This window comes from Chionomys nivalis, chromosome 22 (genome assembly GCF_950005125.1).
Source record: "Chionomys nivalis chromosome 22, mChiNiv1.1, whole genome shotgun sequence".
NCBI classification, from domain to species: Eukaryota; Metazoa; Chordata; class Mammalia; order Rodentia; family Cricetidae; genus Chionomys; species Chionomys nivalis.
In genome coordinates, this window is record NC_080107.1 from 52,947,179 (window position 1) to 52,975,093 (window position 27,915).

Consider the following 27,915-nt stretch of genomic DNA (forward strand, 5'->3'; position numbering starts at 1 on the left):
CAGATAGAAACAGGCACAAGAAGGGAGTGCACTGGCTGCCTAGTGACAGCCATGCCCTATGGCCACCTGCTCTGAAGCAAACTGGCTCAGATGACACATGAACAAGCAGCAGAATTAGCTTTTGAATCCAGGTCTATCTGATAGCAAAGTTACAACAGCGTCCTCTCTGCTCCTTCAACAGTTCTGAGCGCAAATGGAGTCTATAACAAAGCTTAGAAACAGACAGCCTTCGGTTGAACCTTCCACTATTCAAAAACAAACCCACCAGCAAAAGAGTACTACTGTAAACTATATGCAAGCCAGACCTAATTGGCTGAAAAGCAGTGATGTCCCCAAGACCCTGGGATGCCACTGAACATAGCCACTGATGAAGGCCCTGTCAACAAAGAAACAGTCTGTTGCCAGGAACTAGGAAGATGCCATGCTCTTTGTTTTCCTCCCAGACTCCCAGGCTTCCTTCCCAAGGCTGTGGGAAGTCTTACCATTTAGCTCAACCAAGTTGTGCCAAAATACTTGATCATCTGATTTACTTTTTTTTTTTTCATGAAAGTTCTGTTGGGTCAGCATTCCATGGGATAAAATTTAGGACAGTGCTCTCCAAATATCTAAGTGACTTCTTAAGTAATTGTGAACTGTAAGCTTCCTGGGGTATGAGGTGACTGTCTAGGAAGAAGGAAGAATGGAGTGTGTGACACCCCAGGCTCAGCTTTAGCACCAAAATAAGTGGCATAGACTATAGTGACATCCATGAGGTCACTTACTCCCTAGAGCAACCCAGTAAGGTATGTGCTGTGGTAATTCCATTTTACAAATAAGAAAACTGAAGCCCAGAGAGGGTAAATAATTTGCATAGGTGACCTAACTAGGGGGCACTCACGAGTGCCTATTGGAAATATGTCCACTGAGTTCACCAGGTTGGAGGTAAGGATATCTGTGCAGCCAGCACTGGGAGCTGACTGCTCCAGGTTCCATCAGGAAAACCAGACACATTCAGAAATGATGGTAGGGTGGGTGGTAGGGCTAGGGTGGTCTGGCTGCAAGGGTCCTTTCCAGGGTTTACTTCCTTTGGCAACCTGTGAGGTGCGGAATATCAACAAGGGGTCTCAGCTCATCTCCTCCACGGTGGTATTTAACACTGACCCAGATAGATGCCTTCGTGGTCCCCACTTGCTTTGTCCATGGCGCAGGAATTTAGGAATGATAGTGGTTAGCTTTAAGGGCTTACTGAAGTCCATCCGTACAAGGAGGCTGTGTGCTGAAACTCCAGCCCTCTCCACCTCAGCAGCAGAGGCCCAGCAAAGCCAGGAGCCTCTTCTCTGCTCGGCCTAGCCTTGGCCTGGCTGCCCATCAGGAGTTTAGGTGCAGTGACAATCAGCCTGCCAGCTCCTGTGGCAAAAGTGCCCAACTGCCAGACCCAGGGCTTGTGGAGACTTTGTTCCCTTGGTAACAAGTCTCACCATGGAGACCACAGCCCCATCCTTGCCCTCCTTGCAAGTTCCCTCTCCACAAACCTTCCCTGCTCTGCACCCAGTCCTAAGAGCATGCGGGTATAACAGAGTGCAATAAGGAAGCATATGGCCAGCAGGAGCGCCCAAATCTATGCCTGGGAAGGCTCTATGGTAGCCATGCTCTGCCTGATTTTGGCTGAAAGCCAGGCAGGCACCAGACCAAAGTCACAAAGCTGATCAGGGCAGGAGCTGAAACTTGCATCCAAGGCTTTAGGTTTGGGATCTGTTTTTTCTCCTCCCTGTGGCCAAGATAGCCTTGGGCTACAGTCTAGCTAGGACTGGATAACTGGTACACACACACACACAGAAAGAGAGAGAGAGAGAGAGAGAGAGAGAGAGAGAGAGAGAGAGAGAGAGCGAGCACCCCTGCTGGCACAAAAACCATTGCTGCAGCCCTTTGAGGTCCAGGCAGGATCCTACATCAATGGAAGAGTTGCACTATTTTAAGCCAGGACTGGAGGGCCCCATATGGGCACAGGGGAGGGTGGCCTTAGGCCCTTGGCTAGTTTCCCGGAAGTCACCATGGCCTCCCTCCTCTCCCCCAGCAGCTTTCAGAGGCAGTCACTTCCCTACAAACAGGAAGGAGGTCCTCAGGCCAAGACCTCCAGCCCCAGTTTCCTCCCCTTCCCCCACCCCAACCTTTCGACTACATGGGGGAGCGTACCAGTGCAGGATTCTTGTACCTACTAGGGATGGCTTCCTAGGTGGGCAAAACTGGGCCTAAAAGTTTGCTGCTCCATTCTCCCCACTACTCCAGGACAGGTTTCCCCTTTCTGGGGCCCTTTGATCCTCTCACCACGAACTGACTTTACATGTACTTTCCCATTGAGGATGGTCACTGAGTCAGAAGAGCGGAGGTGTCCGCAGATCTGGTCTCATTCAAGGACACTAGAGAAAAAGCAAAGAAAAACATACTAGAACACTGAAAGTAGCAAACAAATTGAGGCAGTCCAAGAGAAAGTTAGAGGAATAAACAGATTGATCAGCATAGAGACAGAGAAAGCCAGGAGACACCACCAGTACCTGCAATGGCCTAGGTCCAGGAGAGCAGGGCAATAGCCCAGTGGCAGCTCTGATTACCCACCCCCAAGCACAAGCCTAGTCTCAGAGCTGTGGGGGGCCCACCAGCTGCAAAACTGGAGAGGAATGTGGGGAGCAAGGCTGGGTCACCTCTTGAGGGCCAAGCGTGTGCGTTCTGAGATAAGCTGCCCCAGGAAGGGGCCACAGCTGCGCTGCACGCTCCAGAAGCATGAGAGGCCCAGGCCCAAGGCTGGCGGTTCAGCACCAACAGACCCCAGGCACCTGCCCTACCTGGAGGGGTTCCACCAGGCTTCATTCTAGAAGGTCCCAGGTCCCTCTGGCCCTGCCTTCCTTGGAGGACAGGCAGCTTCTAAGTACATTGTGTTGGGAACAGCACCAAGAGGCACTTACCTGAATACAGTCTTGGCTCAAGTTTGGGGAATAGGAAAGGGATGGGCACGATGCCTTATGCAGAGCAGGAGCACCAGCAGGTTGGGACACAGAGAAGTACTGAGGTGGACAGTTCTGAAATGAACCCCAAGTTGTCCCTATGTGATTCTGTACTGGTGTGTGTGTCAATATGCTACCTCCAATGTTTGGGGGGCAGTGCACTAGTGTACACATATGTTGCCAGTCTCCAGACACTACCTCCACAGGCCCTGGCTCTCTGTCTAGAGAATAGCCCCCGGGAAGTACCCGGTCTTTCCCACCCTCACCAGGTGGTCCAGCCTGATGAGCCACAGGAGGAGGAAAAGGCAGCAGGTCTAGAGAAGGCCCCCAGCTCCCCCTCCCCATGATGCAGCTGAGGCTCCCGCTGGCCACGGCCTTGACCCAGCACTATGGACTTCTCTGACATTGGCATCGGATCTGAACATCTGGCAGCAGGCTGATAAGGGGTGCAGCGGAAACAGCCTCCGCTGCTGCCAGCAGACCCGCCCCCTGTGCTGCCCTGAATGGGGTCTTCACAGCCAGTTCCTTCTGCCCCCAATTCCCTGGGCCCCTTGGCCTTTAGTCCATTCTCTGCTCCAATCTCCCTATCTCTCTCTCCCCTCCCTTTCTCTTCCTCCCTCCCTCTCCATTCTTGTGCATTTCTTTCTCATCTCTCCTGAGGTTCTCTCATTCCTCCCCTCCACCACCTATGGGTATTCCTTACCATCAGTAGGTTTCTGATCTCCCCTCCCAGCTTCTTTTCTAGCTGTTTCTCCCCACTGTCCCTCAGTCACAACCGCTCCCCTCCCCTCCCTTCCAGTGTCTGAGTATCTGCTTCTTTTGTCCTTTCTTCCACCTCCAGGAAATAAGCCTGGCATTTCGGGAAAGTCCCTCCTCTAAGCTTTGTCTGCGTTGGGGTGGCAGCTCTGGATCAGGGCTGTGGCTCTGCTTCCTTGCAAGAGGTCTGGCCTGGACCCCCAGCATTGCAACCAAGCTCACACAGGAGCACACATGACATAGGCTATGCCTCAGCTCTCTGCTTTCCCACTGCTAAGCTGTCTGTGCTTAAGTAACCTTAGAGGGATGCCTCCTGACTGAGTCGTGAACGTTGCTCACTGGGAGTGAAATAAAGATACTCTACCCCACTCCTAGGATGGTAGCAAGGGTTGGAGACTAAGGTTCACAAGGACATAGTGCCATTCCCATGCTCACAACCCCGGCTCCTTCCTGCTCTGTCCAGTGGTGAAGCACCTCTTTGAGTGAGGGTCGATGGGCCAGAATAGGAGGCAGCCCTGAAAAAGTGGGTCTATCATATCCAAGGTTGACTAGGGACCACCCAGCTTAAGTGTTAGTGACAGCTAACACCAAAGAGGAGCCAAGATAAGCCCGAGCCCGAGCCTCTTACACAAGCACATGGGGGCCTTCTGCAAAAACAAGCATTCAATAGTGCTGAGGACCTAAAGATAAATCAAGCCTTCACTGAGGGTTCCCCCTAGCTGAGGTGAGTCACCAGAAGGACAAGCAACATTGACAGAGATGTTGCAATGTCAGACTCAACAAGGAAAAGGCCTCTAAGGACAGACAGAGCAGCCAGGTCTTCCCCGGGTCGTGTGTGTGTGTGTGTGTGTGTGTGTGTGTGGTGTGTGTGTGTTGCTGACACTTATTGAGCACACACAGCATACTAAGAGGACACTAGGCAACTTACAAGTTTCATACCCATTATCAAGGGAAAACATGAGGCCCAGAGAGGGGCCATATTGAAATGGAACCCAGAGTCTTTGCCGGCAATGCTCAGATCTCAAGGACTTGCCAGGACACCTCAGCTAAATTGGCTGGTAATTTCCAAAGCACCATGGTGCTGAAAGACACCACTTACCCTGTTTAAGAAGGCAAATTCTGCTGAGCATGGTGATGCATGCCTTTAATCTCAGCACTCAAGGGGCAGGTGGATCTTTGTGTGTTCCAGGCCAATATGGTCTACTTGGAGAGTTCCAGCCAGCCAGGGCTACACAGTAAGATCTTGTCTCAAAAAAAATAAATATGCAAAAATAAAAATATTTTTTTTAAAAAAAAAGAGGGCAAGCTAGGCACTTCTAAAGCTCTGAATTTGAACCCCCCCACCCCCACACACACCAGGAGATGTAGAACCTACTTCTTGAAGTCTCTCATCTAAAGGGGCAAAAGCCAAGATTTTGTTGTGGCGTGTATGTGACAAGTTGAAGAAATGATATTTTCTAGCCTATGTCTTTACTAAACTCAGAGGACAAGCAGCATGGATTCAAAATGAGAATATTTGCAGGAAGGTCAGGAAAGAAGAGTCAGGCATGGCAGCTTACACCTGTAATCCCAGCACCCAGGGCTGGGCGCAGAATTGCTGCCAGGAGAATAGCCTGGACGACAGAGTGGTAGCCCAGAGCAAACAAAAAATAAGTAAGGCCCCCTGCTCGGGGGTCACAATGGGCAGCAAGATGACTTCCGCCAGCAGGGTCGTGCAGGTAGTGAAGTCACATGCTCCATTAACAAGGTTCCCTGACAGAAGAGACAATCCTAAACTCAGTGCCTCAGACATTTGAGGTCTGCTGGGCTACCTTCTCACTCTTCTGTAATTTCACAGCATTCTAAAGGAAGCATATCCCCAGATTTGCCAATGCATCAGAGGCTACCAGACACTGCAGAAATACTAAAAGCATTACCTCAGAAATACATAAGGAAACCTATATCTCAAGAAGAAATGGACTTTATCCAGCATGGAGGTTCAGAACGATCGCTGTGGCTGCTGTTTGTCGCCAAACAAAAGGATTATCTTTACAATAAAGGACTTCCAAAGTGTCAAATGAAAATTGTGTATTAAACAACCTTAATAAATATTCTGCAAAAAGAATGAAGTATAGAAACTCTAGATGGCCACTTGTATCTCCTCCATGTATCTTGGTCAGCTTCTCTACCAAGCTAGCCTGCATACCTATTAAAGACACATTTTTACATATTAGCCTGGTAAACTTACTCTTGATTATGAAGTGCTACCAGTGATGAGTATTGAAAGCACACAGTATCTAGTGAACAATCAATTTTCTCTTTTCTGTTTAGACATAAAGATGATTTATGAAGCGTAAAAAATAAGTAAATCAGAAAAAAATGTTTAAATGAAACAAAAGTAATAAAGTGAAACAGAACTGAGAAATAATAAAAATAAAACAAAAGGAGTCTGGTTAAGTTCTAGCTCTAGACAGGAAAAATATAACTTTCTAGGTTAAAACGGCATGACTGGCAGGGGGAAGCTGTACGTAATGGTACTGACATAATTAAAACTTATTCATATGTTCTGATGGATAGTAAAATTCCCGGCTGAACTCACCATTTTAAACCTGAAGCAGGGGGCAGAGGCGCGGGCTTATACTCCCAGCACTCCCAAGGGAGTGGCTGGGAAGTTTGAGACCAGCCAGAGCTACATAATGAGACACTGTCTCAAAGCACAAAAACAGCAAAGAACTAAATGGTAACATAAGGAAAAGACACTCTAGATTTTAAATCCAATTGGCTCAGTTATCTAGAAAAGTCCCTGTCACCCAGAGCTACATAAATGAAAAGTTTCAGGTGACTTGCCTGTTTCTTCAAGTGGAGTGGGAGTTCTCTCTCCCTATTTGGTGGCCCTGTGCCCTAAGCAACTCCCCAGAACAAATGGTTGCAAATCCTCTGAGACAAACTCCCTGTTCTTCACCACAGCCTCCCCTAGTGCCCAGAACAGTGCTTGGCTCACAAAGCACACAGTCTATTGGAGATGAAGAAGGAATGAACAGAGAGGTGTGGGATAGAGGATCATGCAGGGCTCAGCAATCTGGACCCAAAAGGACCAGGCCAGTCTAGGACCTGTATGGACTTGAAGAAAGTGTACAGGGATATCCAAGGCAAAGCAGAGAAGATAAAAAAAAAAAAAAAAAAAAAAAAAAAAAAGCCTTGTAGATTAAAAAATACCTCCTTTCCTACCGGCCCGAGTACCCACATAGCCCAGTCTGGAGTCCCTGTAACCACACCCCTAGCCCAGCAGTCTTGGCATGGCCTCAGAACGTATCTGCAGCTCCAAATACATAGTGATATTCAGAGAAGCCATAATCAAAAGCCACATGAGCTCCACCTGACCAGGATCCACTATGCCATTCCTCCCCATCAGCCATTCTGACTCCACACTCAGATCTGAGACGAGCTGGACCAAGTAGTGTCCAGGTCAACACCCAGGGAGGAAGTCATTCAAGAGGAGAGACTTGAAGCCTTGTGAGGGAGCAGCCCGTAAATCAGGTCCCACTCCCACCCAGTCGCTAACAAGCGGCTGCCTACCCGCCTACGTGGGGTCCCTGCCTCAGGCTCCCACAGTGGCCTGGAAACCAGCTGGCCAAGGCCTCCCCAGTGCCTTGGCCTCTGCCCCCGCCCAGGGCCCCCAGAAAGATAGGGGTATTTTTTTTTTCTTTTAGGAGAGTGAAAAAGATATAGACCTAAATGAAGAGAAACACCAACAAAGGAGGAGAGAGGCCTGCAGAGTCACGTGGGGGCAGAGACCAATTGGGCCTCCGGTGGCCCCCCCCATCCACACGGGGAGGAGAAGAGGACTATCGGACAGGGCCAGTTTGCTGTCCGCCCGCTACCCGCCTGCTGCTGGGTGAAGAAGTTCCTGACGGTCTGCTCACCACTGCCCTACCTGGGCCCTGGGAGCTTCTCCACCAGGACCCTGGTGCCCAGTGTCCATCCTCATCCGGCTGAGAGTTCTCCTTCCGCTCAGTAAGTGAGGGCCAGGGCCCAGGCCTTTAATGGCCAGCCTCCCTTCTCAGAACCTCACTGGGGCCTGGACTAGCCACTGCCTGTTCTACAGAAGGGCCAGTGCCCACCACTCTGGGCAGGGAAAAGGCCAGGGGTCTCCCCAGATCATTTCCTCATTACAGTACCCCTCATCTTCCCTAGGCTTTATTAGGAGGAACTAGGCCTACGGCGACAGAGCTAGTGGGCTCTGAGGGTGGCCCCCCGTGTCTTAGAGGTGTGTTCCTGTGGGTGTGGTGTTCTGTGACTGTCCTGAGGGTCTCAGGCTGATCTTCCAGTCTTGGCATCTTGCTGTCTGAGTGTCTGGGTTGCCTTTATGAAGGTATCTGAGACTCCATAGATGTATGTCTGTGTTTCTGCTGTCAGTCTGGGCCAGTGTCAACTTTGCTTCCTTGGGTAGATGGATGAAGGGCTGTAAGTCACTATAGGGGTATATATGGGGCGAATTAAGGGTTCAGTGGAACCATGGCTTTCAACCTGGAAGCCCTGGGGGAACCGGCTGAGGTCGAGGCAGAAAGGTGGGGGGGTGCCTTCTTGCCCATCCCCCATCCTGCCAGGAGTTCAGCCCAGAGGAGTGCCCACACTGTCCAAGAGGCCCCTAGTGGGCTCTACCCTAGCGTGCCTACTCAGGAGCCCAACCCCCATTCCTTCACTCCCCACTGCCTACTGGCCTCTGTGGCTTGGTGTATTTTGTGGCTTTTGTTTTGTTTGTGTTTGTGTGTTTGCTATGCTAGAAATGAACGCAGAGCCTTACACTGGGTGTGGTCCTGCCACTGAACCCCATTTCCTCCCCAGTTTCACTTTCTGAGGGTTCCTGTCTGAAGGGGATTTGTTCATAAACCCGTATAGCCCCCATTCCCGGCTCTACAACACAGGTTGTAGGTTCTCAGGTGTGAGGACAGGGCCTGACAACCTCTGGCTCTCTCTCCTTCCAAGATTCATTCGCACAGTTTTACCCAGGAACCCTGGTCTGTAGGACCGGATTTTTTCCCAAGGAGGGAAGTGACTTGCCTGAGCTAGGACAGGACAGCCAAGTCGGTCAGATTCCGTGCCTCCCTCCACCGGCTGAACGACTCTGGTTGCTGCAGTGGGTCTTCAGCTTTGTTCGAGCACCCTAGTTCAGCATCCACAGAAGCCTGAGCCACCGGGTGAGATCCACACAGAGTTTTGAACCGGTGGGCTCTGCCAAGGCATAACTTCTGTGCTTCCCCACTACGGCTTTCTGGTGTTCATGTCCAGCCCCCAGTACTGTCTTCCACCCTTGGTGGCCAAGCGGGCTGGGCGGGATTGATCAGGCCTCTTCAAGCTCTCTCGGCCTCAGTTAACTAACTTGAAAAGCCGTGTGGTCTGGTGGATCTTTCCAGCTCAGAGCGAGCGCTCTACCATCTCACCCTTGACTGCCGGGAGCTCCTCCTCCCCCTACGCTTTAGTTAGAAGAGAGCCTTACAGGGGCGCAGGGGTGCAGCTCCCCGCCTCTGCTTTTAGGTCTCCGCGCCCTTGGAGCTCAGGCTGCTTACCAGACCTAGGTATGTTTTAGAGTGGGATGATCACGTTTCCCATTTTCAGACGAGCATCCTGAGGGAGACTCGCAGAAATGGGGTTCACCACAACTCTTATTACCCACTCCACCACATCACTCGTCCATCTGCAGCCACCCTCTGGGAGCACCTGACTTCGGATTAAGAAACAGAGCCGGAGTGGGTGCTTGCAGCCTGAGTAAGCAAATGTCAACTCGAAAGCTTACTTTCTACCTTGGCCTCGTGACTTACTCACGTCCCCTTGGCCACTTCCAAACACACTTCCACCGCAAAACGACCAGCGTTCCCGTCTTGGCCCTGGTCACCCCTAAACCGAACTAGCAAACGGGAGTTCGCCTTCTCTCTGCATAGGCTGTGGCCTGAAGCTTCCCGGCGCACGACGCCTGACCGGATTCCGGGGTGTTCGGGGTCCCTGATTCCCTTAGAGTTCGCGGGTTTCGGAGGACCGAACTGGGGCTGGAGGGCCGGGGGGCTGAGAGTGAAGGCCAAGCGGATCTGTGGGGAGGACGCGGCCCGCGCCTCCGCCCCCGGATACCGCACGCGCGCATATAGAGCGGCCACCCCGGCCCCGCGCGGCGGGTTCGCGCAGCGCGCAGTGCGGCGGAGGGGCCCGGGTCCCAGGTGCGCCTCGAGCGGCCCCGCGGGCGGCGGGCGCGGGGAGGCGGGGGCAGAGCGGGCCGGTCTCCCCGCCCCCGACCCAAGTGGCCGTCATCGCGGGCGGGTGGCGTTGCGCCCGGGTGCGGCTTCATTGCAGGCGGCGGCGCGGCCGAAAGGTGCGGGGCGCTGCTCGCGGGAGCGGCCTGGGTGGGCGACGCCGTCGTACGGCTCTCGCCGTCCTAGGCTACGGCTCTCGGAATCTGGACTCTCCGCCTGAGGTTTCCCGCAGCCTGCACCCCAATCTCTGTTGGACGCCCGCGCCGTCTCCGCCCGAGGTCTCCGCCCTGCGCCCGCGACCCTTTTGCGCCCTCCACTCCTGCTACCGGCCCGACGTCCCGGGCTCGCTGGTGGGTGCCGTCGCTGCGCGGCTTTGTCTGCGGACCCAGTGGCCCGGCTACAGGGTTTTCTGCCTCTCAGGGTCAGCCTCTATCCCTCCACTGGGCCACACCTCAGAGGTCGCTGCCCGCACCGCCGCCGGCCTAGAGCCTGTCTACAGGTCTCCGACCCTCTCGCTGGGCACCTCCGTCTCTCCAGGTTTTCCGTCGTCGTCTCTGTCACTCTTGCTGTCTCGTCTCCTTAGCGATGTCTCTCGTTGCTCGGTGTCTCTCCCTGTGTCTGTCTCTCTGTCTCACGGGTTTTCTCGTTGAGTCTGTCACTCCGAACCTCTGATCCCGTCTCTTTCGTTACCCAGCATTGGTCTTTCATCTATTTACTATCTACCATCTTTATACCATCTGTCGGTCACCGATCATCATCTGTCCATCATCTATCTGACCTATCATTTATCTATCATCCATCTACATAATCTACCATTTATCAGTATCTCTCTACCAACCAGTATCTATCAACCAACCATCTAGGAATCTCTCCCAATGTCTCTAGCTCGGCATTCCTCTCTCCTTCGCCCAGGATCCTTTCTCCGTTGAGCAGCATTGGCTGGGGTCTCTCTAGACTTGTTTCTGCCTCAGGTCTCTGTCAAGCCCCCAGACCACAGTTGCACGCCCCGCTACTTCACCCTGATTGCTTGGCGTCCGTCTTCCCCGAGCCCGAACCTATCTGATTTTCTCAGAATCGGGGTTTTGTTTTCAGACAAACGAATCAGAATGGAAGCGCATCGAATCCGAGAGTCCCGGATCGGGTGCGGCAGAGGCGGCGTGGAAGCAGCACTGGAGCGCGGCGGGTGGCTGAGCTGCGGCGCGGGGACGCGGCTCGAAAACCCCCGCACCACACTGGTGCTGTGGGCCCTCCCGGGCGCACAGACCAGGGCAGCCCCAGGTCAGTTGCCGTCGGCTCGTGCTGATCCACTCCTCCTTCCACAGGCGGACGCCGCGGGCATGGACTATTCCTATGACGAGGACCTGGACGAGCTGTGTCCGGTGTGTGGTGACAAGGTGTCGGGCTATCACTACGGGCTGCTCACGTGTGAGAGCTGCAAGGTGAGCGCTAGCAGGGAAGGGTTAAGCTGCAGTAGCAGGGGTGCGGACAGTGACCGAGGGTCGGGACCTGGAGTTCACTCCGTTCCTCTCTCACAGGGCTTCTTCAAGCGCACAGTCCAGAACAACAAGCATTACACGTGCACCGAGAGTCAGAGCTGCAAAATCGACAAGACGCAGCGTAAGCGCTGTCCCTTCTGCCGCTTCCAGAAGTGTCTGACGGTGGGCATGCGCCTGGAAGGTGCGCGTTCTGCACACCCGGGACCCCCGACTGCTGACAGCCCCAGGGAGTCGCGGGCGGGCCTGGGAGAAGGGCTGAAGGGAAAGCGGCGTAGTTTCTGGATCCAGGTGACTGGCCCCTTGGTGTGACGTTAGGGCCCCAGCTCTGCAGGGAAGACAAGCGCCAGAAGAGCCCTCGCAGGCAGAACCTGCCTGGGCTCAGTTCCGAAATATCAAAAGCGGTGGGCCAGCCTACAATCCCAGGAATGAGGAGTCTGAGGCACGGTGATTACCAGTAAAGGACTGTATACTGAGACCCAGTACTCCCTCCTCCCTCACTAGGGAATAAGCCTTTCTCCAGGACAGAGCAGAGCCCCAACAGACCCACTTTGTGAGGGGCTACCCTATATATCCCCACACTAGCCAGAGTCGAAGGTCTCAATAACTTGAATGTTTAAATTCCAGCTTATTCAATTGTAGACTGGGGACCCTGAGCAAATACCTTAACCTCTCTGAGCTGCAGATGCCCGTATCTGAATAATGAGCTAAGAAGTATTGCCTGCCCTGTGTCGGTGGGAAGACTGGGGGTTTACAAAAAGCTGGAGTTGCCTGCTGTGAGGGCAAATTCTCGGCAGGATAGCTGTGATTGTCGTTATTATCACACTCTCTGCTGCTATTTGTCCATCCCTGACCGCCCTGTGCATCTGTCTGTCTATCTGTCCAGGCATTTAAGTTTCGCAGGAATTGAGATTCCTTCCCATGCATTTTTAGTACAGCTCTGAGAAGGTTGGGGAGGGGAGGGGGACAGTGGCCTATTCTTGCCTCTTCCCTACCCCTGTTCCCTATCTCTGTTCCAGAGAGGACAGCAATGGTCCATCAGGAGAGACTCAGGCTCAGAGAGTGGACAGTCCTAGCTTCTACCCCGCTGGCCCCAGTCGGGCTGAGCGCCCAGAGAGCAGCTGTTGGCTAAAGTTTTTGCAGGAAAGGCTCCAAAGGTTGGGAGAGCTGTGGGACCTAGAGAAGGACTCAGATTGAAGGAGGGACCCTGTTCTGTGCCTGGAGCCACCATGCCTACTTCCAGGTCCTGAGTGGGCAGAGAGCTAGCGATCGTGGGTGGCAGAAGCCTCTGGGGCAGCCTGAGGGAGCAAAGCAGAATGGCCGCCTCCCTGCAAGAAGGTCTGTGTCGGGCAGGCTCCCAAGCCGAGTTCTGTGAAATACCACCCCACTCTCCAACTTTCTCCCTTCCCTCCGAGCTTGGGTGGGGTCCTGTCTGAGCAGGGGTTGGAGCCACACTCAAGCTGCAGAGATGCACCTGTTAAGTCTGGCCGGTGACACATTCTTGGCCAGAATAAAAACATCTGGTCAGCAAAATAGGTCCCTTTCTCCAGCACTGGAGTAGGCTCCACAGTAGAAGGCAGCAGGGGAAGCCCCATCATCTTGTACCAGGAGCTAGACAGAACTAAGGAGGCTCCACCAAGTAGCTGGGCCCCCCGCTGTGAGCAAAGCAGACTAGGGCCCCTTTTCCTCACATTTCCCTGCCAGGCCCTAGGCTGGGCCCATGAACCCAGAGCTGAGCCTTAGGTGCTCTCAGCCTGAGGTATACTATGGGACAGGACAGGAGGTTCTGTCTGGAGGTACTCTTGGACTTTCTGGAGGTGGCAACCTGGCCACTGGGTTATGCTATAAGAGTCAGAAAAGGGTTCCGGGCAGAGGGAACCAATAATTGAGGGCAAGATGGGTGAGAAAGTGTGTTAAGTGGAGGGACAAAGGAGTAGGGAGGAGGGGAGGAAAGATAAGGTCACTAGGAGGTGGAGAAAGACCTGGAATGCCAAGCTAAGGTTATGGCTCTCACCTGTGGGCAGAGGAGGTCACTGAGTGGAGGTGAAGAATGGGGAATGGGGTGTGTGTGTGTGTGTGTGTGTGTGTGTGTGTGTGTGACAGAGACACAGATATATCCTTTCGGAAAGATCTGTGAGAAGTAGTTGGGAAGGTGGAAGCCGACTGACTGCTGTTGCTCACAGCTGTGCGTGCTGATCGAATGAGGGGCGGTCGGAACAAGTTTGGGCCCATGTACAAGAGGGACCGAGCCTTGAAGCAGCAGAAGAAAGCACAGATTCGGGCCAATGGCTTCAAGCTGGAGACTGGACCCCCGATGGGGGTGCCCCCGCCGCCCCCTCCCCCTCCGGACTACATGCTACCCCCTGGCCTGCATGCCCCTGAGCCCAAGGCCTTGGTCTCTGGCCCACCCACTGGGCCACTGGGTGATTTTGGAGCCCCAGCTCTGCCCATGGCTGTGCCTGGTACCCATGGGCCTCTGGCTGGCTACCTCTATCCTGCCTTCTCTAACCGCACCATCAAATCTGAGTATCCAGAGCCCTATGCCAGCCCCCCTCAGCAGCCAGGGCCACCCTACAGCTATCCAGAGCCCTTCTCAGGAGGGCCCAACGTACCAGAGCTCATACTGCAGCTGCTGCAGCTAGAGCCAGAGGAGGACCAGGTGCGTGCCCGCATAGTGGGCTGCCTGCAGGAGCCAACCAAAAGTCGCTCTGACCAGCCAGCGCACTTCAGCCTCCTCTGCAGGATGGCTGACCAGACCTTCATCTCCATTGTCGACTGGGCACGAAGGTGCATGGTGTTCAAGGAGCTGGAGGTAGGTACTCCCCACAGACCCCTGGCCCTGGCTCCAGCCACTCCCCTCGGCTGCCCTTCAGATGGGCGGTCCTACCCAATGGCTTCAGGCAGTGTCTGGAGAGGTACTACCACAGGAGCCATTGCAGCTTCCTGGTGCCCACTGCCCCCTGCCCATCCCTCTCCCTGTCTCTCCTACGTCCCCTCTGTGACTTGAGGTCTTTTGGTACCTCCATGTTTCTCCAGCCTTTGCTTCTCTCCCAGTTCGGGTTCCTACAGGAGACCCTGAGCTCCCTCAAAACACTTGTCTTGTCCCCCAAATTGCCAGCCTATGCCAGAAGTAGGTCCAGCCATCCTATCCTCTCATTCATTCAGAAAGCACACCGATCCCTGCCATCCTCAACTGTCATAAATGAGGTTCTAAGTCTCTGACTTTGGGTGTTTGTGGGCTGAAGTGAAGGAACCCCTGTCCCTGTGATAAAGTAGGTGTGTGTACACGCATGTGTGTGCGTACACAAATGTGCAAATGCAGAACAACTAGATAGAAAATCCTTTCTTTGAACTGCCTTTTTAAACTAGAGTTAGTGCACATGACACTTAGGAAAGTGGAGACACAGCAGGAGGAGCAGAGGCTAGCCATAGGAGGAACTTCCCAGGCATTCACCTGGTCTCGTGAAGACCCTAAGGTCTGAGACCTGACTCCTTACGTTCACCACCTCCAAGACTCCAGAATCTTGACCAAGCCTCATTGCTGCTGGCGTGGGTACAACTCAAGCCTGACCCTCTTAGGTCAAGCCCCCCTGGTTGTTCTGAGGCTAGCTATAAACAGCACGGCCACTGCCCTCCCTGCTGGAGCCACTGCAGCCTTGAGCGACCGTCAATGCTGACGCCACTCTGCCTGGGCTTCCTCTGGGCATGTGGCCAGATGGACAGGGGCACTGCCTGGCTGGCTGGCATGGAAGGGAATAAGATGCAGCAAGAGCATTCTGAGTCCTATAGGGGTACCCCAAGGTTTATTTAACCCAGAGGACCCTGGGAGTTAGGAACTGATGACCACGGCTCTCATTTCCACTGTGGAGGGCCTGCCATGGCCAAGGACATGCCATGTCCCTGTCTTGGGTGATTTCTCTTGCTGGCTCTTCTAGGCCAACTGATGTAGGAGATGAACATAGGTCAGATAATGGGTCCTCCCACCTGTCCTGTATTCATGGCTGAGTGCTCTGGAAGATGGCACCCCCACCCCTAGACACTGCAGACATCCCCTGCACAGAAAGTAAGAGGAGCTGAGCATTCCCAGCTTTCCAGGACTCTGGATACAGGGGCGGGGCACTTCCTCTGGCTGCCTTCCTGGTGTAGGGGGTCCAGGTCACGCAGGATGGGAAGGGCTTTTGTCCCAGCGTTGCTGAGTGTTTTTTCCTGCTTTTGGCTTCTCTGTGGCCCAAATCTTCCTGCTTCCCCTTCCCAGAACCTGTGAAGAAGCCCAGGAATCCTAGCCACCGTCAGCACTGTTTGTGAGGGGCCTTGCAGAGAAAGAAGCCCAAACCCAGCCCTTGCAGCCCCTCTTGAGCCATGGTTCCCCAGGCTGCCGGGTTTGTGACGCAGAACCCAGGCATGCAGGTCAGAAAACCCAAGGACACCCAGTGAGGTGCTTCTCGCCGTGACACATTAGCTGCTGTCTGTCTCCCGGCAGGATGCATCTTAGGTGATAGGAGAGGAACTCTGTGGCTCTGAGCCTGGGTGACTCCTGAAATGGGCACTGGAGACAGGAGAATGACCTGGACCAGAAAGCTAGAGGGGATGTGTGGACTGTCAATGAACAGACCCTTGGGTTCTGGAGATCAGAGCACCCAGTGGGAAAGTGCTGCTGCATCTGAGGGCTTTGAAGATTTCCAGAGATGCTCAGAGACAGGTCAGGGCACCTGGCCTGGGGGACTTAGCATGTAAGTCCGCTCTTCTGGCCCGTTTTCTTATTTGTAAGGTGGGAAGGGCTTAATATTTCTCTAGAGGCTTGTAAAGGCCAGGTAAGCTAGAACAGGTGAAGAATTTGACATGTGGCTCAGTACACAGGAAGTCCCATCAGTGGAGCTGGCCCCTCCCTTTCTGGTCTGCCCCTTTGTAACATGAAGGGTGCACACTTTGGCCCTGGTAGTATACCAACGTCTTACCTGAAGCATGGTAGACTTGCCTTCACCAGGTGCTCTGCATGGTCACCGTGAAGGGCAGACAGGAGGAGGGGATAGCAGCTCATCTTGACATCTGTTCCCCTCAGTGTTCCACGCTGCCTCCCCCCAGGGAGCCCCATTGGCAGCAGATAATCGCTTAGATGGACGGTTTATTGAGACACAGTAAGTCTGTCAGTACTGGGCTGATAAACAATTGCTCAGCCAGCAGTGTGCCATGGCCAGCCATGGCATGTCAGATCCCGAAGAATTACTGAGCTTGTTGGCCTTGCCTGCCAAACTGATCAGACCCCAGGGGCTCCAGAGAGGCTGCTGAGGGAGAGGTCAGTGCAGTGCCATTAATACCCTTCCTGGAGGCAGACTGCAGTGTCAAGGCTCCAAGATTTGTGGTGGGCCAGAGGAGGGCCCAACAGACGGGCCGGGATGGCCAGGGACCCCAAACCAGAACTGCAGATGACCTTGTTCCCAAGGTGGCAACAGGAAGTGGAAACTAGATCTTTGGCTTGAGAGACACTCTTACACATTGATTTCTTGTGGAGGGGGCTGACAGTCGCCATGACTGTTGGAGTTGGATGTCTATGTGTCCATCTCCCCACCCACAGGAAGAGGTGGGCATAGGAATGGCAGGAAAATTTGCTTGGCCAAGGAAAAGATGGAGCCTAGCATGCTCTTCAGAACCTTTGGGGCTGATACAGATCTTCTGTGCAGTGAAGACATGCAGAAGAGGGAGGTGCCCTCTCCCGTCACAGATCAGGAAAAGAGGGCTGAGGGAAGTGCACAGGCAGGCGAAGGGCTAAAATTCAGATTTGGAGAGCTCAGCATAGTGCCCACATCGCAGCCCAGGGCCGACCAGCCTCCACATGCTGGGCCACCCAGCCCCAGGCCTGAGGTCTGGGCAGAGTCTGCTCCAGAGCTGGGTACCCAGGTCACTGTGACCCCTCTGCCTTCTGCCAAGGCTCAGCCCGCTTATCTCCTAGCTCCTCTTTATCATTTCTCCTGCCCCGCTTCTTCCTTCCATCTGCTCCTTTGGTGAGATGGGGGTGGAGCATCCCAGCCCTGCCTGGACTCCTTCTGGGTCACCTACATGGTCCTGTCTGATGATGAGGAGCAGCCTGCAGAGGCTGGCTCTCTGTTCTGACAGTGACGGGCTCAACACAAACAATGGCCTGGGTTCTTGACAGAAAGGAGATGGTAAGGATAGACAGAAACAGGTCCCTCCTCCAGGTCTCCTGCACTGCGTGTTGGGGCCCGTAGTGAGCTGACAGGGTCCTGAGGAGTCTGCATGACGGTCGGGCTGCTCTTTCTTTTTGACCCTCTCTTAGGGTTACTATTGCTGTGATAAAACACCGTAACTAAAAACAATTTAGAGATGAAAGGGTTTATTTGCTAACATATCCTGATTCACAGTTCACTACAGGAAGCCAAGGTAGGAACTCAAACTGGATAGGAACCTGGAGGCAGCAGCTGATGTGGAGGACATGGAGGGGAGCTGCTTACTGGCTTGCACATCATGGCTTGCTCAGTCTATTTTCTTATAGAACCTAGGACCACCAGCTTACAATGGTGGTGGGTTCCCCCACATCAATCACTAATTAAGAAAATTCTCTACGAGCATGCCTGTGGAGGCGTTTCCCCACTTGAGGCTCCCTCCTCTCGATGACTGTGTCAAGTTGACATAGAACTAGCCAGCACATCCGCCTTCTCCTTTCTCCCCATCTGCCCGTGGAGGCCCACAGAAGAGGGAAAGGCTGCTATCCCAGAGGACAGGGCTAGTTCTTATGTCTAATCATCTCTCCTTGGGTCTGGTTTGAGGTAGAGATGAATGTTTTATGGGTCATGTGCACCTCTCACTGAAGCCTGAGGGGCCAGCAGTGATGTGGAGGACACCAGTCCTGCCCTTACACACTCCCAAGTACCAGGGAAGACAGGCATGGATTGCTGCCAACCCAGAGGGGCTGAGAAGGGCTTCATGGAACCAGTCTACAGGAGACTCTGAAGCCCTGGGTGGACAGGGTGCCAAGGGAAAGTTGTTTCTGTACTGGCCGTAGAGAGAATGGACCTGGAGCCACACTCAACTGGGCAACTTTAGTGCTCAATTCCTTCTCTCTGTAAAACGAGTGATAACTGCAAACAGGGCTGACAAGTCACCCAGCAAGACTGATGTAGTCAGGGTTAGTAGCCATTGTCATGCGTGGTCCAGGAGGGCTGGGAAACCCACATGGCAGAAGAAGAGAACCAACATCCACAAGGTGTCCTCTGATTTCTGCATGTACTGTGGCGCGCGCGCACACACACACACACACGTAAATGTAAAAGGATTATTTTAAAAAGAAAGGCTTTTGGCTGGGTGGGGAAAAGGAGGTGAGTGGAAGTGAGGATGAGGAGGTAAGGGTAGGTAGGGAGGTTGGGTATGCAGGGGGGGATAAGAGGATGATGACATGTCCCTGCCTGCCACTTGCCACGGTTCGAAGCAGGACTTGCTCCTGTCAGGGGCATCTGCCCTTTCTATGGGAGGATACAGCAACCCCCAGAGTTGGGGGACACTCAACAGAAGCTGTCCTCTTCGGGGCCCAAGGCCCAATACACCTTGATGGTTAGGATCCACCTTGGTCATTGTTCGGTTATTACTGTGGACCGCTGAAGTGGCCATGAGCCAGGCAGCCCTTCTTCCTTCTCCAGCAGCCTAGACACCTCCGCAGCTCCCCCAGGGTCCTTTTTAGGGTAGCTGTGGCCACAGGTTCTCCCCAGGCCAACAGCACAAGGGACGAGGGCTGGTCTTCGCAGCATTAGACCTTGATCTCTGAGGTTTACTGGGTGTATGATATGGGACTGGTCATCTCCACACACTTGAATCACTGAACCATTGAGAAAATGAAGGCCCAGAAAGGCTCTGGGACATGTGTGAAGTCACACAGCTTGTGAGAGACAGAGCTGGGACCTGAAAGACGCCCTCCTTGGACCCCAATAAAGTAATCAGGTGGGCAGCTGGGGCCCATCTAAGACTCGGAAGGGCCTGAAGGCCAGGCCCCAGCTGGACTTGTGCGTGGCTCTTCCCTGCAGGTGGCTGACCAGATGACACTGCTGCAGAACTGCTGGAGTGAGCTGCTGGTGTTGGACCACATCTACCGCCAGGTCCAGTACGGCAAGGAGGACAGCATCCTGCTGGTCACTGGGCAGGAGGTGACTGAACTGTTCCAATCCCCGGCCCTGCATGGTCCCAGACTTCTCCAAGCTGACTATGCACACCCTGAATTCCAAATTTGGGGACATACAATGGCCAGACCTCTCTATGTTCTGGAACCTTTGAGGATCCAGAGTATGGATGGCCAGGGGAGTCCCTTGTAGGGCATCACAGGGGGATTGGATCTCCCCCAAATAAGGCAGAGTCGGTTAGCTGGTGCCGAGGGGATGGGTGGTGCCGAGGGGATCCTAGAAGCAATAGGATCAAGGACTCTGAGAAGGGTTCAGAGTACTGCCAGGGGCAGGGGTGGGGAGTGTGAGAGATGGGGTTGCAGCCATTGCTGGTGAGCAGGCAAGACCTGTGGGCTCTCCAATCTCATAAACGATGAACATGTGAGTAAACAAATCACGAATGAATGAAAGAGAGGGTGAAAGGCTAGAGATCAGTCAGAATTTGGCACCTTTTGGATAGAAAATATACCATGGCGGGGGTGGGAAGGCATGGAGGCTTGGGAGTTCCTGAACCCCCACAGGAGGGACATTGGGGTTGCTAGTAGGTGTAGGTGAAGGAGCCCAAAGGGCTGGGTCTGGAGACACCTTTAAAGAAGACAGCCCGCAAATGGGAGAGGAGACACAGGGAGTGTGTGGGAGAACAAAGACTGGAGACAGGAGAGGGGACACAGGCTGAATAGTGGGCGCAGTGGATGTTGCGATGAAATGCAGACTGGCCCTGCTTCCCTACCTCTGCCCCTCAGGACCTGTGTCCTCACCACCCAGGTCTCAGGCCTTTGGAGCAGGAATGGGAACACTAGTCTCCAGTGGTGGCTCTGGGTGACAGGAATCCAAATATAAGATCTGGGATATGAGTGAGGACGTCCTGAGTGTACCCACACACCTATGTCTGATTGTGTGACTCTGCACATACAGAGATGTGTGGGTGTCCATGACTTCCTGCCACTGTGTAAGTGTGTCTGCATTGTTGTGAATGGTCATTGAAGGGCAGGAGTGGGTGTAGGTGTGCAGACATGAGTACCATAGCTTCAGCGAGCAGGTAACAGCCTTGAGTGTGTGTGTGTGTGTGTGTAGACAGAGAGGGAGAGAGAGAGAGAGAGAGAGAGAGAGAGAGAGAGAGAGAGAGAGAGAGAGAGAACGCTGTGGTAATGGACTGGGACCTATCTGTTGATAACTCAGGTAGAACCACCTCACTGCCCCCTCCCCTGCCCCAGTTAGCTGTACAAGAACAGTTCTCACAACTGGGCTGGCGGCAGCCCTTTGTGAATGAAGTATCCTTCAGCTCTCCAGCGTTCCTGCTGCCTCGTGCCTGCTCCACTGCCGCCAAAGGTGCTCAGCTTAGGCCAACAGGTGGAACAAAGCTGGCAAAATGGCCTTCAGTGTGGTAGGCCTGAGGCTCAGTGCTTAAGCCAAGTCCCTGATCAGAGCCTTCTGCCCCATGCCCTTTCACCTCTGCCCCCCTCCCTGACCCACCCTCTGCCTGTGCAGGTGGAGCTGAGCACAGTGGCGGTGCAGGCTGGCTCCCTGCTTCACAGCCTGGTGCTGCGGGCACAGGAACTAGTGCTACAGCTGCATGCACTGCAGTTGGACCGCCAGGAGTTCGTCTGTCTCAAGTTCCTCATCCTCTTCAGCCTCGGTGAGTGGCCTCTGCAGTAGAAGGTGTCAAAGACGCTGGGGACCACTGTGTTCAGAAAGCCCAAGGGATGAGGCTCCTCCTTCAGTGAGTGGCATAAGGTGCACAGTCAGGGCCTGGCTGCTTCCTGTGGGGCAGGGAGTCTAGCGTTTGTCTTTCATGGGGTGAGGACCCTTCTGTTCCGTGTGCCCAGGACACTTTAATGTCTGCTGCATTTAGGACTCTCTTGCCTGACTCCCATCCTGGGGTCCCTACTTTCCCTAACTCTGAGAACTACTGGGTCCCCTTCACCTGTTCCACAGACACCTGCTGAACATCTGCCTGGTGCCAGGGGCTGAGGGCAACACAGCTAATGGGAAAGACCCCAACTGTTGCTTCCAGAGCTAGCTCCTGTTAGGGAGACAGCAAGTGCCTCATGAAGAGTGGAATGCATAGCAGCGAGATCTAGCAACTAGGAGGGTGTGCCTCAGAGAAGCTGAGTCCTGCTGCGGAAAGCCTGGAAGAGCTTAGCAGATGACTTGGGATTCTTCAGCAGGGACCAGCTATGGGATCAAAACTGGACAAAATGGAGACATGTCTTTGCGGCAGTTCGGCAATGATGCTCCTGGGGAGTAGGAAGTGTTTGGAAGTAGAGGGAAGAAGGGAACTTGTTAGGAAGCCCAGTGTTCAGGTAGAGTTGGGTTACTGCTATGACCACGTGGCTAGGGACAGAGGGCAAGGACTCTCAGCCTGGCTGGTGCTCTACAGAGTGTTAAAAATGACTGTCATGAAGCCGCCACCTTGGACTGTAGCAGAGCGTTAGGGGCCCTGACCAGGCTTGGGAGGGTGCTGGGCAGAGAGGAGCTATCAGTATAGTCAGAGCTTCAGCCATGCATACTGCTCCCTGAAGAGGGACCCGCCTTCCCCTTTTCCGTACAACCAAAGGTACTAGGTCTAGAGTGACTTTGGCTTCCTTTGAGGTGACTTCAGGCTCCTCTTCCCAGCCCTGTAAGCTTCTCAGCCTTCCCCCACAAGTTAACTTTACCTCTTGTAACCTGGAGAGATCAGGGCTATGGTGGGGAGGGCAGGAAAAGCCTGTGGAAGGGCTTGGCTGCCTGGATTCTAATTCTGGTCTCTTTGGCTTTGTCCATTGAGCAAGTCATTCGCCCTCTGAGCCTGTTTCCCTGTGTGAAATGACAGCTGTAAGTGTTCTTGACGAGCTGCAAGGATAATGAGACAGTTCTACCACAGTCTTGGCCCTTGGAAGTGTGCGCTGATGGTCTTATTAATCATCCTTATTAAGGCCATAAACAAATGAGCCAGAGAGCAAAGTGAACAAACAAACCAGGCTACGGGCTGGGTTTTTATCACATGGTTTGTGTCTGGCTCAGGGCTTTCTTGTCTCTGGGCACGGGGACTCGGGTCTGGCCATGGTGGCTGAGTTTAGTGGGTCTGAAGTTGGGTGAGGATGGGGGTGTCAAGGCAGTGATCCTGGAACCTTAACTTCCTGGAGCCTAGAATGAGTGTGACAGAGGCAAACTGGATCACAGGATCCATGAGATTCCACGTTGGGAGAGGTGAGCAGAGTTAGGGCAACTCTGCTTGGTCTGGATGCAGGATGAGGTGGATCCGTCTGAGCTGAACCTTGTAGTGTGAATGGGACAGTCCTGGTGAAACAACAGAAGGATCGGTCTATTGGAAGTTAAGGGGAGAGGGACGGGTAGCGATGAGGCCAGGGTGCATAGGGGCTGAACTGTGCGTGGCCATGGTTATTGCGTGGCCTTCCTCTGGGATGGCTCCCATTCTGGGAATAACACAACCACCTCACGTCTGCATATTACCATATAAGGTGGGGCCCTTCTAGCAGAAGCCTGAGGTCAGCCTTGCAGCAGGCAACACCTGTACCTGGGTGATCTTAAACACAGGACTCCCCATCAGAGCTGAGCTTTCAGGGAGACTGGGACTCAAGGCAGGGCTGAACACTCCTCTACAGATTTCCAGTCAGCCTGCTTGAGGCCCTCAGCATTGCTGCACTGGGTTGGGCAGCCTGAACGTCAGGCAGTGACTGTTACCCACTCACCCACCCCGGCCCCTCTACAGGCCTCCTTCTCCTTCTCGCCTGTCTCTGCAGAAGGGTGCCATTTGGCGTCTAAATAGCATCTCGGGTAGCTCAGAGGCAGGTAAGGAGGCTTAATTAAAATTAGTGCCTCTCTCCTGGCAATCGCAGTGTTTATGAAGATGGGCCCGGCCGGCATTGTTCCGCCGAGGACTTAATCGAAGCTTAATGGATTGACCTAACATTCGATTTCCTGATTCCCATTGAGGCGCACGGCAGCATTCCCTTAAGCGTTTGCAATTTACCCACTGCTCCAAGCCAACAAAAGACGGACTGAATAGCAGTGCCACTCGAGGGGCCATTGTGTGCGGGGGCGCCTGCCTGAGTCACTGCTATTGGGACAACATTCTTTATGCCTTGCTGGAATGAAAGGATTATTCAAATATTCAATTAAACCGTGAAAAGGGGGCTTTTCTGAGATCCTGGGGGGCTCCAGCTCATGGAGCTAGCGGCTACTCCCAGGGTGGGGTGCCATCTCCCGCTCACCTCCGCCTCCAAGGATGTAGTCTGCAGGCTCAAGCCTCAGGCTGGAGCTCAGTGAAGATCCTGGTCCTGACCTGCCCCATCCTATAGAAGGGAGAAACTGAGGTTCGGAAGGGGTCTCTGGCTGCAGAGCTGAGTGTCCAGGTTGTGGGACTGCCGTTCCTGGGTCTGAGGGGCAAAGGTACCACACTCAGTGGGATTGACTATATTCCATCTCTCCGTGACAAGCTGGGAACTAGGGGTATGGGAAGTGGTTTCTTGGTGAGGGAGAAGTTAGGTCTAAGGTCATGGAGGTCTTCATTTGTGGGACCTGAGAGACCAGAGGCCCTCTGGGAGAGAGGCTGTCCCTGAAAGCCGCCCTTGTTCTGCACCCTCCCCCTTCTACTCCACTGCCATTCTGAGTCCCTGATGCTGTTGCTGAGAACAGTAAATCCTGGTAAAGCCAAGAAGGCCTCGGCCCTGGTGTCCCCATTCCTTCCTACCCCACCATCTGAGCAGCACCCTGGCCCATCCTCCTCCTCCTCCTCCTCAACTCTTCCCTCTGGTTATCTTTGAGATAGATCCCATCTTTCTCCTATGATGACTGCCAATCAGACTAGCCCAAGGACAGTATGGGGGTGATGACGGGTGGTACAGGGCTAGGGTTGGGGTGGGAAACGGATCGAGGCAAAGGCATATGGGATCAGTAGGCATCTCTTGCTTCGATCAGCTTGGTGGAATGACTTCCTAGGATCACCTGTAAGTGTACTGAAGCTGGCCAGGCTACTAGGGAGCAGGTTGCTATGTAGAGCTGGGTAGGTCTCCCTGTACAGGGGCATGGAGGCAGGGAAGGGACAGGGCTCGGACCTAGGTGCAGCTCTCCAAAGGGAGCTTTTTCCTAAAGTACATGAAGATGGCTCATGACCTGGTGGCTATTCCAGGGAGGCGAGGAAGAAAATGACCCTGGTTCACGTATTGGAGGGTGATGGGAGCCGGGGTGGAGGTCAGCTGCCAAATACTGCCATACGACTCAGGCCCAGCTCCGGTTTCCCTAAATCCATCTTTGGACAACACAGGCCCCAGCGGCTGTGCTGGGGGCGGCTGAGGATCACGGTTGCCAGGCACCCCAGCTTTCTTGGCGCAGTGGGTGTTAAGAGGGATTAGAGGGCCGAGAGCGCATGTTGGCCCAACTCCCCCACAGTGGAAAGACTGGGGTGCCCCAAGGGAGCACAGCAGATGAGTGACCCATCTTCCGACATCCGGGAAGCTACGCCTCAGGGAGACCAGGGTAGGCTCTGAGGGTTGGAGGCTGATGTTAAACCTCTAGGCAGGGCGTGAGCTAACAGAGCCTGGGAGCTGCGGTGGGCTTGAGTGACAAGGAAAAAGGCCCAAGCCCTCCATTTCCAGCCCCCTTCTCTGCAGAATAGGCAGGCACTTTTTCACAGGGCGGCTACTCCTAACCGACTCCAAAGACCTCTTTTGTGTCTAGCCCAGGACTAAGGCCCAAGGATGCACTGATCACAGCAGCCCCAGTCACTTTTGGTCCACTGAGCCACCTGCTCCTCTCCCTCTCACAGTGGCTGACCCTCCATGTCTCACCACGGCTTCAGGGGCTCCATTGTTCTCACAGAGCACGTCTGTGTGGGGAGGGCTGGTGAGCAAGGCAGCCCGCCCGCGTCCCATTCTTCCAGTTTATGATAGCACAGAGAGAGAACCCGGGCTGCGTGTGCCAGGTCACGGTCTGCTCTAAGCCACACGTCAGCGTCATTTTAAACTTACGTAGATGGCTTTGTCTTGCGAACTTCTGTTGTCTTTCAACTCCCACTGTGCTCTGCCTTCCTACATGGCTCTATGTGCTCCACATCTGCCCATTCTACAGCTCCGCAGATGTAACTGGCACACAGCCACCCATGCCCCTCTTTCTCACCGTGAACAGTGCTGCAAAGAAGCTGACCCCAGAGTGCTGCAGGGCTTGTGCAGAGTACTCATGGGCCTGACCCCCAAGACAGCTCCTTTTGACAGTGAGGTTGATAGTGATGCCTGGGGACCAGCAGTGATGGCCACAGGAAGGCTTTGATGTGCTTTCTCACATCTTTGGAGGGACCAGTGCATCCCATTTTATAGAGGAGAAAATGGAGAGCAATGCACCCGCTGCTGCTGCTGATCTTGGTGGCTGTCAGCTATCCATGGTGGCAGCAGCAGTGATGATGGGGCTAGTGCTACGGTTTAGTGGTTGGTGATGGTGGTGGCCATACTGGTGATAAAATGGATTTTCTAGGGTGGTGGCACATGCCTTTAATCCACTTGGGAGGCAGGGAAAAATAGTTGGATCTCTGAGTTCAAGGCCAGCCTGGTCTACATAGTGAGTTCCAGGCCAGCCAAGGAGATAGTGAAAGAAAGAGAAAGAAAAAAAAAATCACAAAAAAACACAAGGACAAACCTGGGGGCACTAATCAAAGTGACGTCAGTGGTGGTGTGGTGGCCACAGGGTGGAAATAGGGAGGTTGCTGTTGAGAAGGTCATGGCAGTGTCTGCACCATGGGTTTGGTATCCCCTGGGAATGTGGTGTTGGTAACACTGGTGACAGTGTCAGCCCAGCTGTGGTAACGGCATAGTGACCGGAGGGTGACGGACTACTCTTGTTGCAGATGTGAAATTCCTGAACAACCACAGCCTGGTGAAGGATGCCCAGGAGAAAGCCAACGCCGCCCTGCTGGATTACACCTTGTGTCACTACCCGCACTGCGGGGACAAATTCCAGCAGTTACTACTGTGCCTGGTGGAGGTGAGGGCACTGAGCATGCAGGCCAAGGAGTACCTGTACCACAAGCATTTGGGCAATGAGATGCCCCGCAACAACCTTCTCATTGAGATGCTGCAGGCCAAGCAGACTTGAGCCTGGGCACCTGGCGGCAGGCAGTAGGTAGGGATACCACTGCCTCCAAATGACTCATTGCATTAGATGATCCGGGAGCCCTGCCCCTAGGTCCCTGCCCTTGAACTCCAGAGCTGTGTGTTTGGGATGGCAGGCAAAGATGGGCAGGGTCTGCCTGGGGCAGGTTGCCCTCACCAGCCACTGGCACGTATCTGCCACTTAGAGTGCCCCAAAGAGGTGGCTTCTAACCACTCCTTCTTCCACCTGCCCCCAGCTTCTTTCCTGGAATCTGAGGTCCAGGTCCAGGGAGGAGGTTTGGGATTCCCTGGTGGACCTTGACGTCCCTTGGGTCAGAGGTCATCCTTTCCCTCTCTCCTGTAATGGGAGGCAGGGCAGGGGAGGGGTCTCCAGACTTCCTCCGAAGAAGAGAAGGAAGTCCACTGCTGTACACTGAGTCTGCTAAATTGGGTAGGGCCTGTTTTCCCTAGAGGGCAAAAAGACCCCTCTCCAGCCCTCCACCTGTCTAACTCTGATCCATTCCCTGAAAAAGGCTTTGCTGTAACCATCTTCCCAGCTGTGACCTGGGGGGGCGGAGAGTCTGGTGGAGTCAACAGTCTTGCCCCGGCCCAGCCCAGTCACTACCGGCTGGGCTGGTACCTGCGGGGCTGCAGTCACCAAGATTCTTTGGTATTTGCTTTTCCTTTCCTGCTAGACAGTCCTTGGAAGGTGTGTGAGAGAGAAACAGCCCGAGACAGACTGAGGGCACCAAAGTTTTCCTGGTATCTCTTTCCAAGAGTCAAGGTGGCACCCGCTCATCTTTGTGTACCCTGCTCACTCCAGAGAGCTGTAGCTTGCCCTCCACCTTCTCTACTAGGACAACAGCAGGAGACCAGCAGTGGCCTAGAGTCCCTGCGGGGCGGGGGGGGAGGTTGGGGACCTAGGAGGACTAGGAGTCTTTAGATGGGGACAGTGCCGAGGAGTCTCTCATGACTCCATCCTTTTGGATCCCTTGCCATAACTCTTGAAGCTGACCTCTCTACATCCTGAAAGTCATTCTGTGGGGCCAGGCACTGAGGGGAGAGGCCTAAGCCGTCCTCTGTTCCAGACTGGGGTTCCCTTGCCCTTCCTGCTTTCATGTCAGACTTACAGCTTATGCTAGCCTGCCCAGCTGGACAAGGCTGTCTCCTGCCTTCCACCATCCTGACTCAAAACCACCTCTGCCCCTGAAATGTGTGTCCCT

General features: G+C 54.0%; 1 protein-coding gene and 1 pseudogene across 3 annotated transcripts; both read left to right on the top strand.

The window, feature by feature from the left end:
- The first annotated feature begins 5,413 nt into the window (after positions 1 to 5,413).
- Positions 5,414 to 5,808, top strand: LOC130864381 (alpha-ketoglutarate dehydrogenase component 4-like; annotated as a pseudogene).
- Positions 5,809 to 7,535: 1,727 nt separating this feature from the next.
- Nr5a1 (nuclear receptor subfamily 5 group A member 1) lies at positions 7,536 to 27,592 on the top strand. 3 transcript variants are annotated; one of them, XM_057755198.1, is made up of 7 exons: positions 7,536 to 7,727; positions 11,278 to 11,394; positions 11,491 to 11,632; positions 13,632 to 14,260; positions 19,479 to 19,598; positions 21,099 to 21,246; positions 26,449 to 27,592. In XM_057755198.1, exons 2-7 carry the CDS (start codon positions 11,293 to 11,295, stop codon positions 26,694 to 26,696), a joined length of 1,389 nt encoding a protein of 462 aa, XP_057611181.1. In that variant the 5' UTR covers positions 7,536 to 7,727; positions 11,278 to 11,292; the 3' UTR covers positions 26,697 to 27,592. The 3 variants fall into 3 exon arrangements, with proteins under 3 accessions (XP_057611181.1, XP_057611180.1, XP_057611182.1); XM_057755197.1 differs by lacking the exon at positions 7,536 to 7,727 and having other exon boundaries at positions 11,259 to 11,394; XM_057755199.1 differs by lacking the exons at positions 7,536 to 7,727; positions 11,278 to 11,394 and having other exon boundaries at positions 11,562 to 11,613.
- Positions 27,593 to 27,915: the final 323 nt, after the last annotated feature.

What these genes read in the sequence shown, in the direction of transcription:
- Nr5a1 (XM_057755198.1), top strand. Translation starts at nt 11,293, where the DNA reads ATGGACTATTCCTATGACGAGGACCTGGACGAGCTGTGTCCGGTGTGT. An exon ending in TCACGTGTGAGAGCTGCAAG is followed by an intron (nt 11,395 to 11,490) that starts GTGAGCGCTAGC and finishes CCTCTCTCACAG; the next exon opens with GGCTTCTTCAAGCGCACAGT. An exon ending in TGCTGGTCACTGGGCAGGAG is followed by an intron (nt 19,599 to 21,098) that starts GTGACTGAACTG and finishes CTGCCTGTGCAG; the next exon opens with GTGGAGCTGAGCACAGTGGC.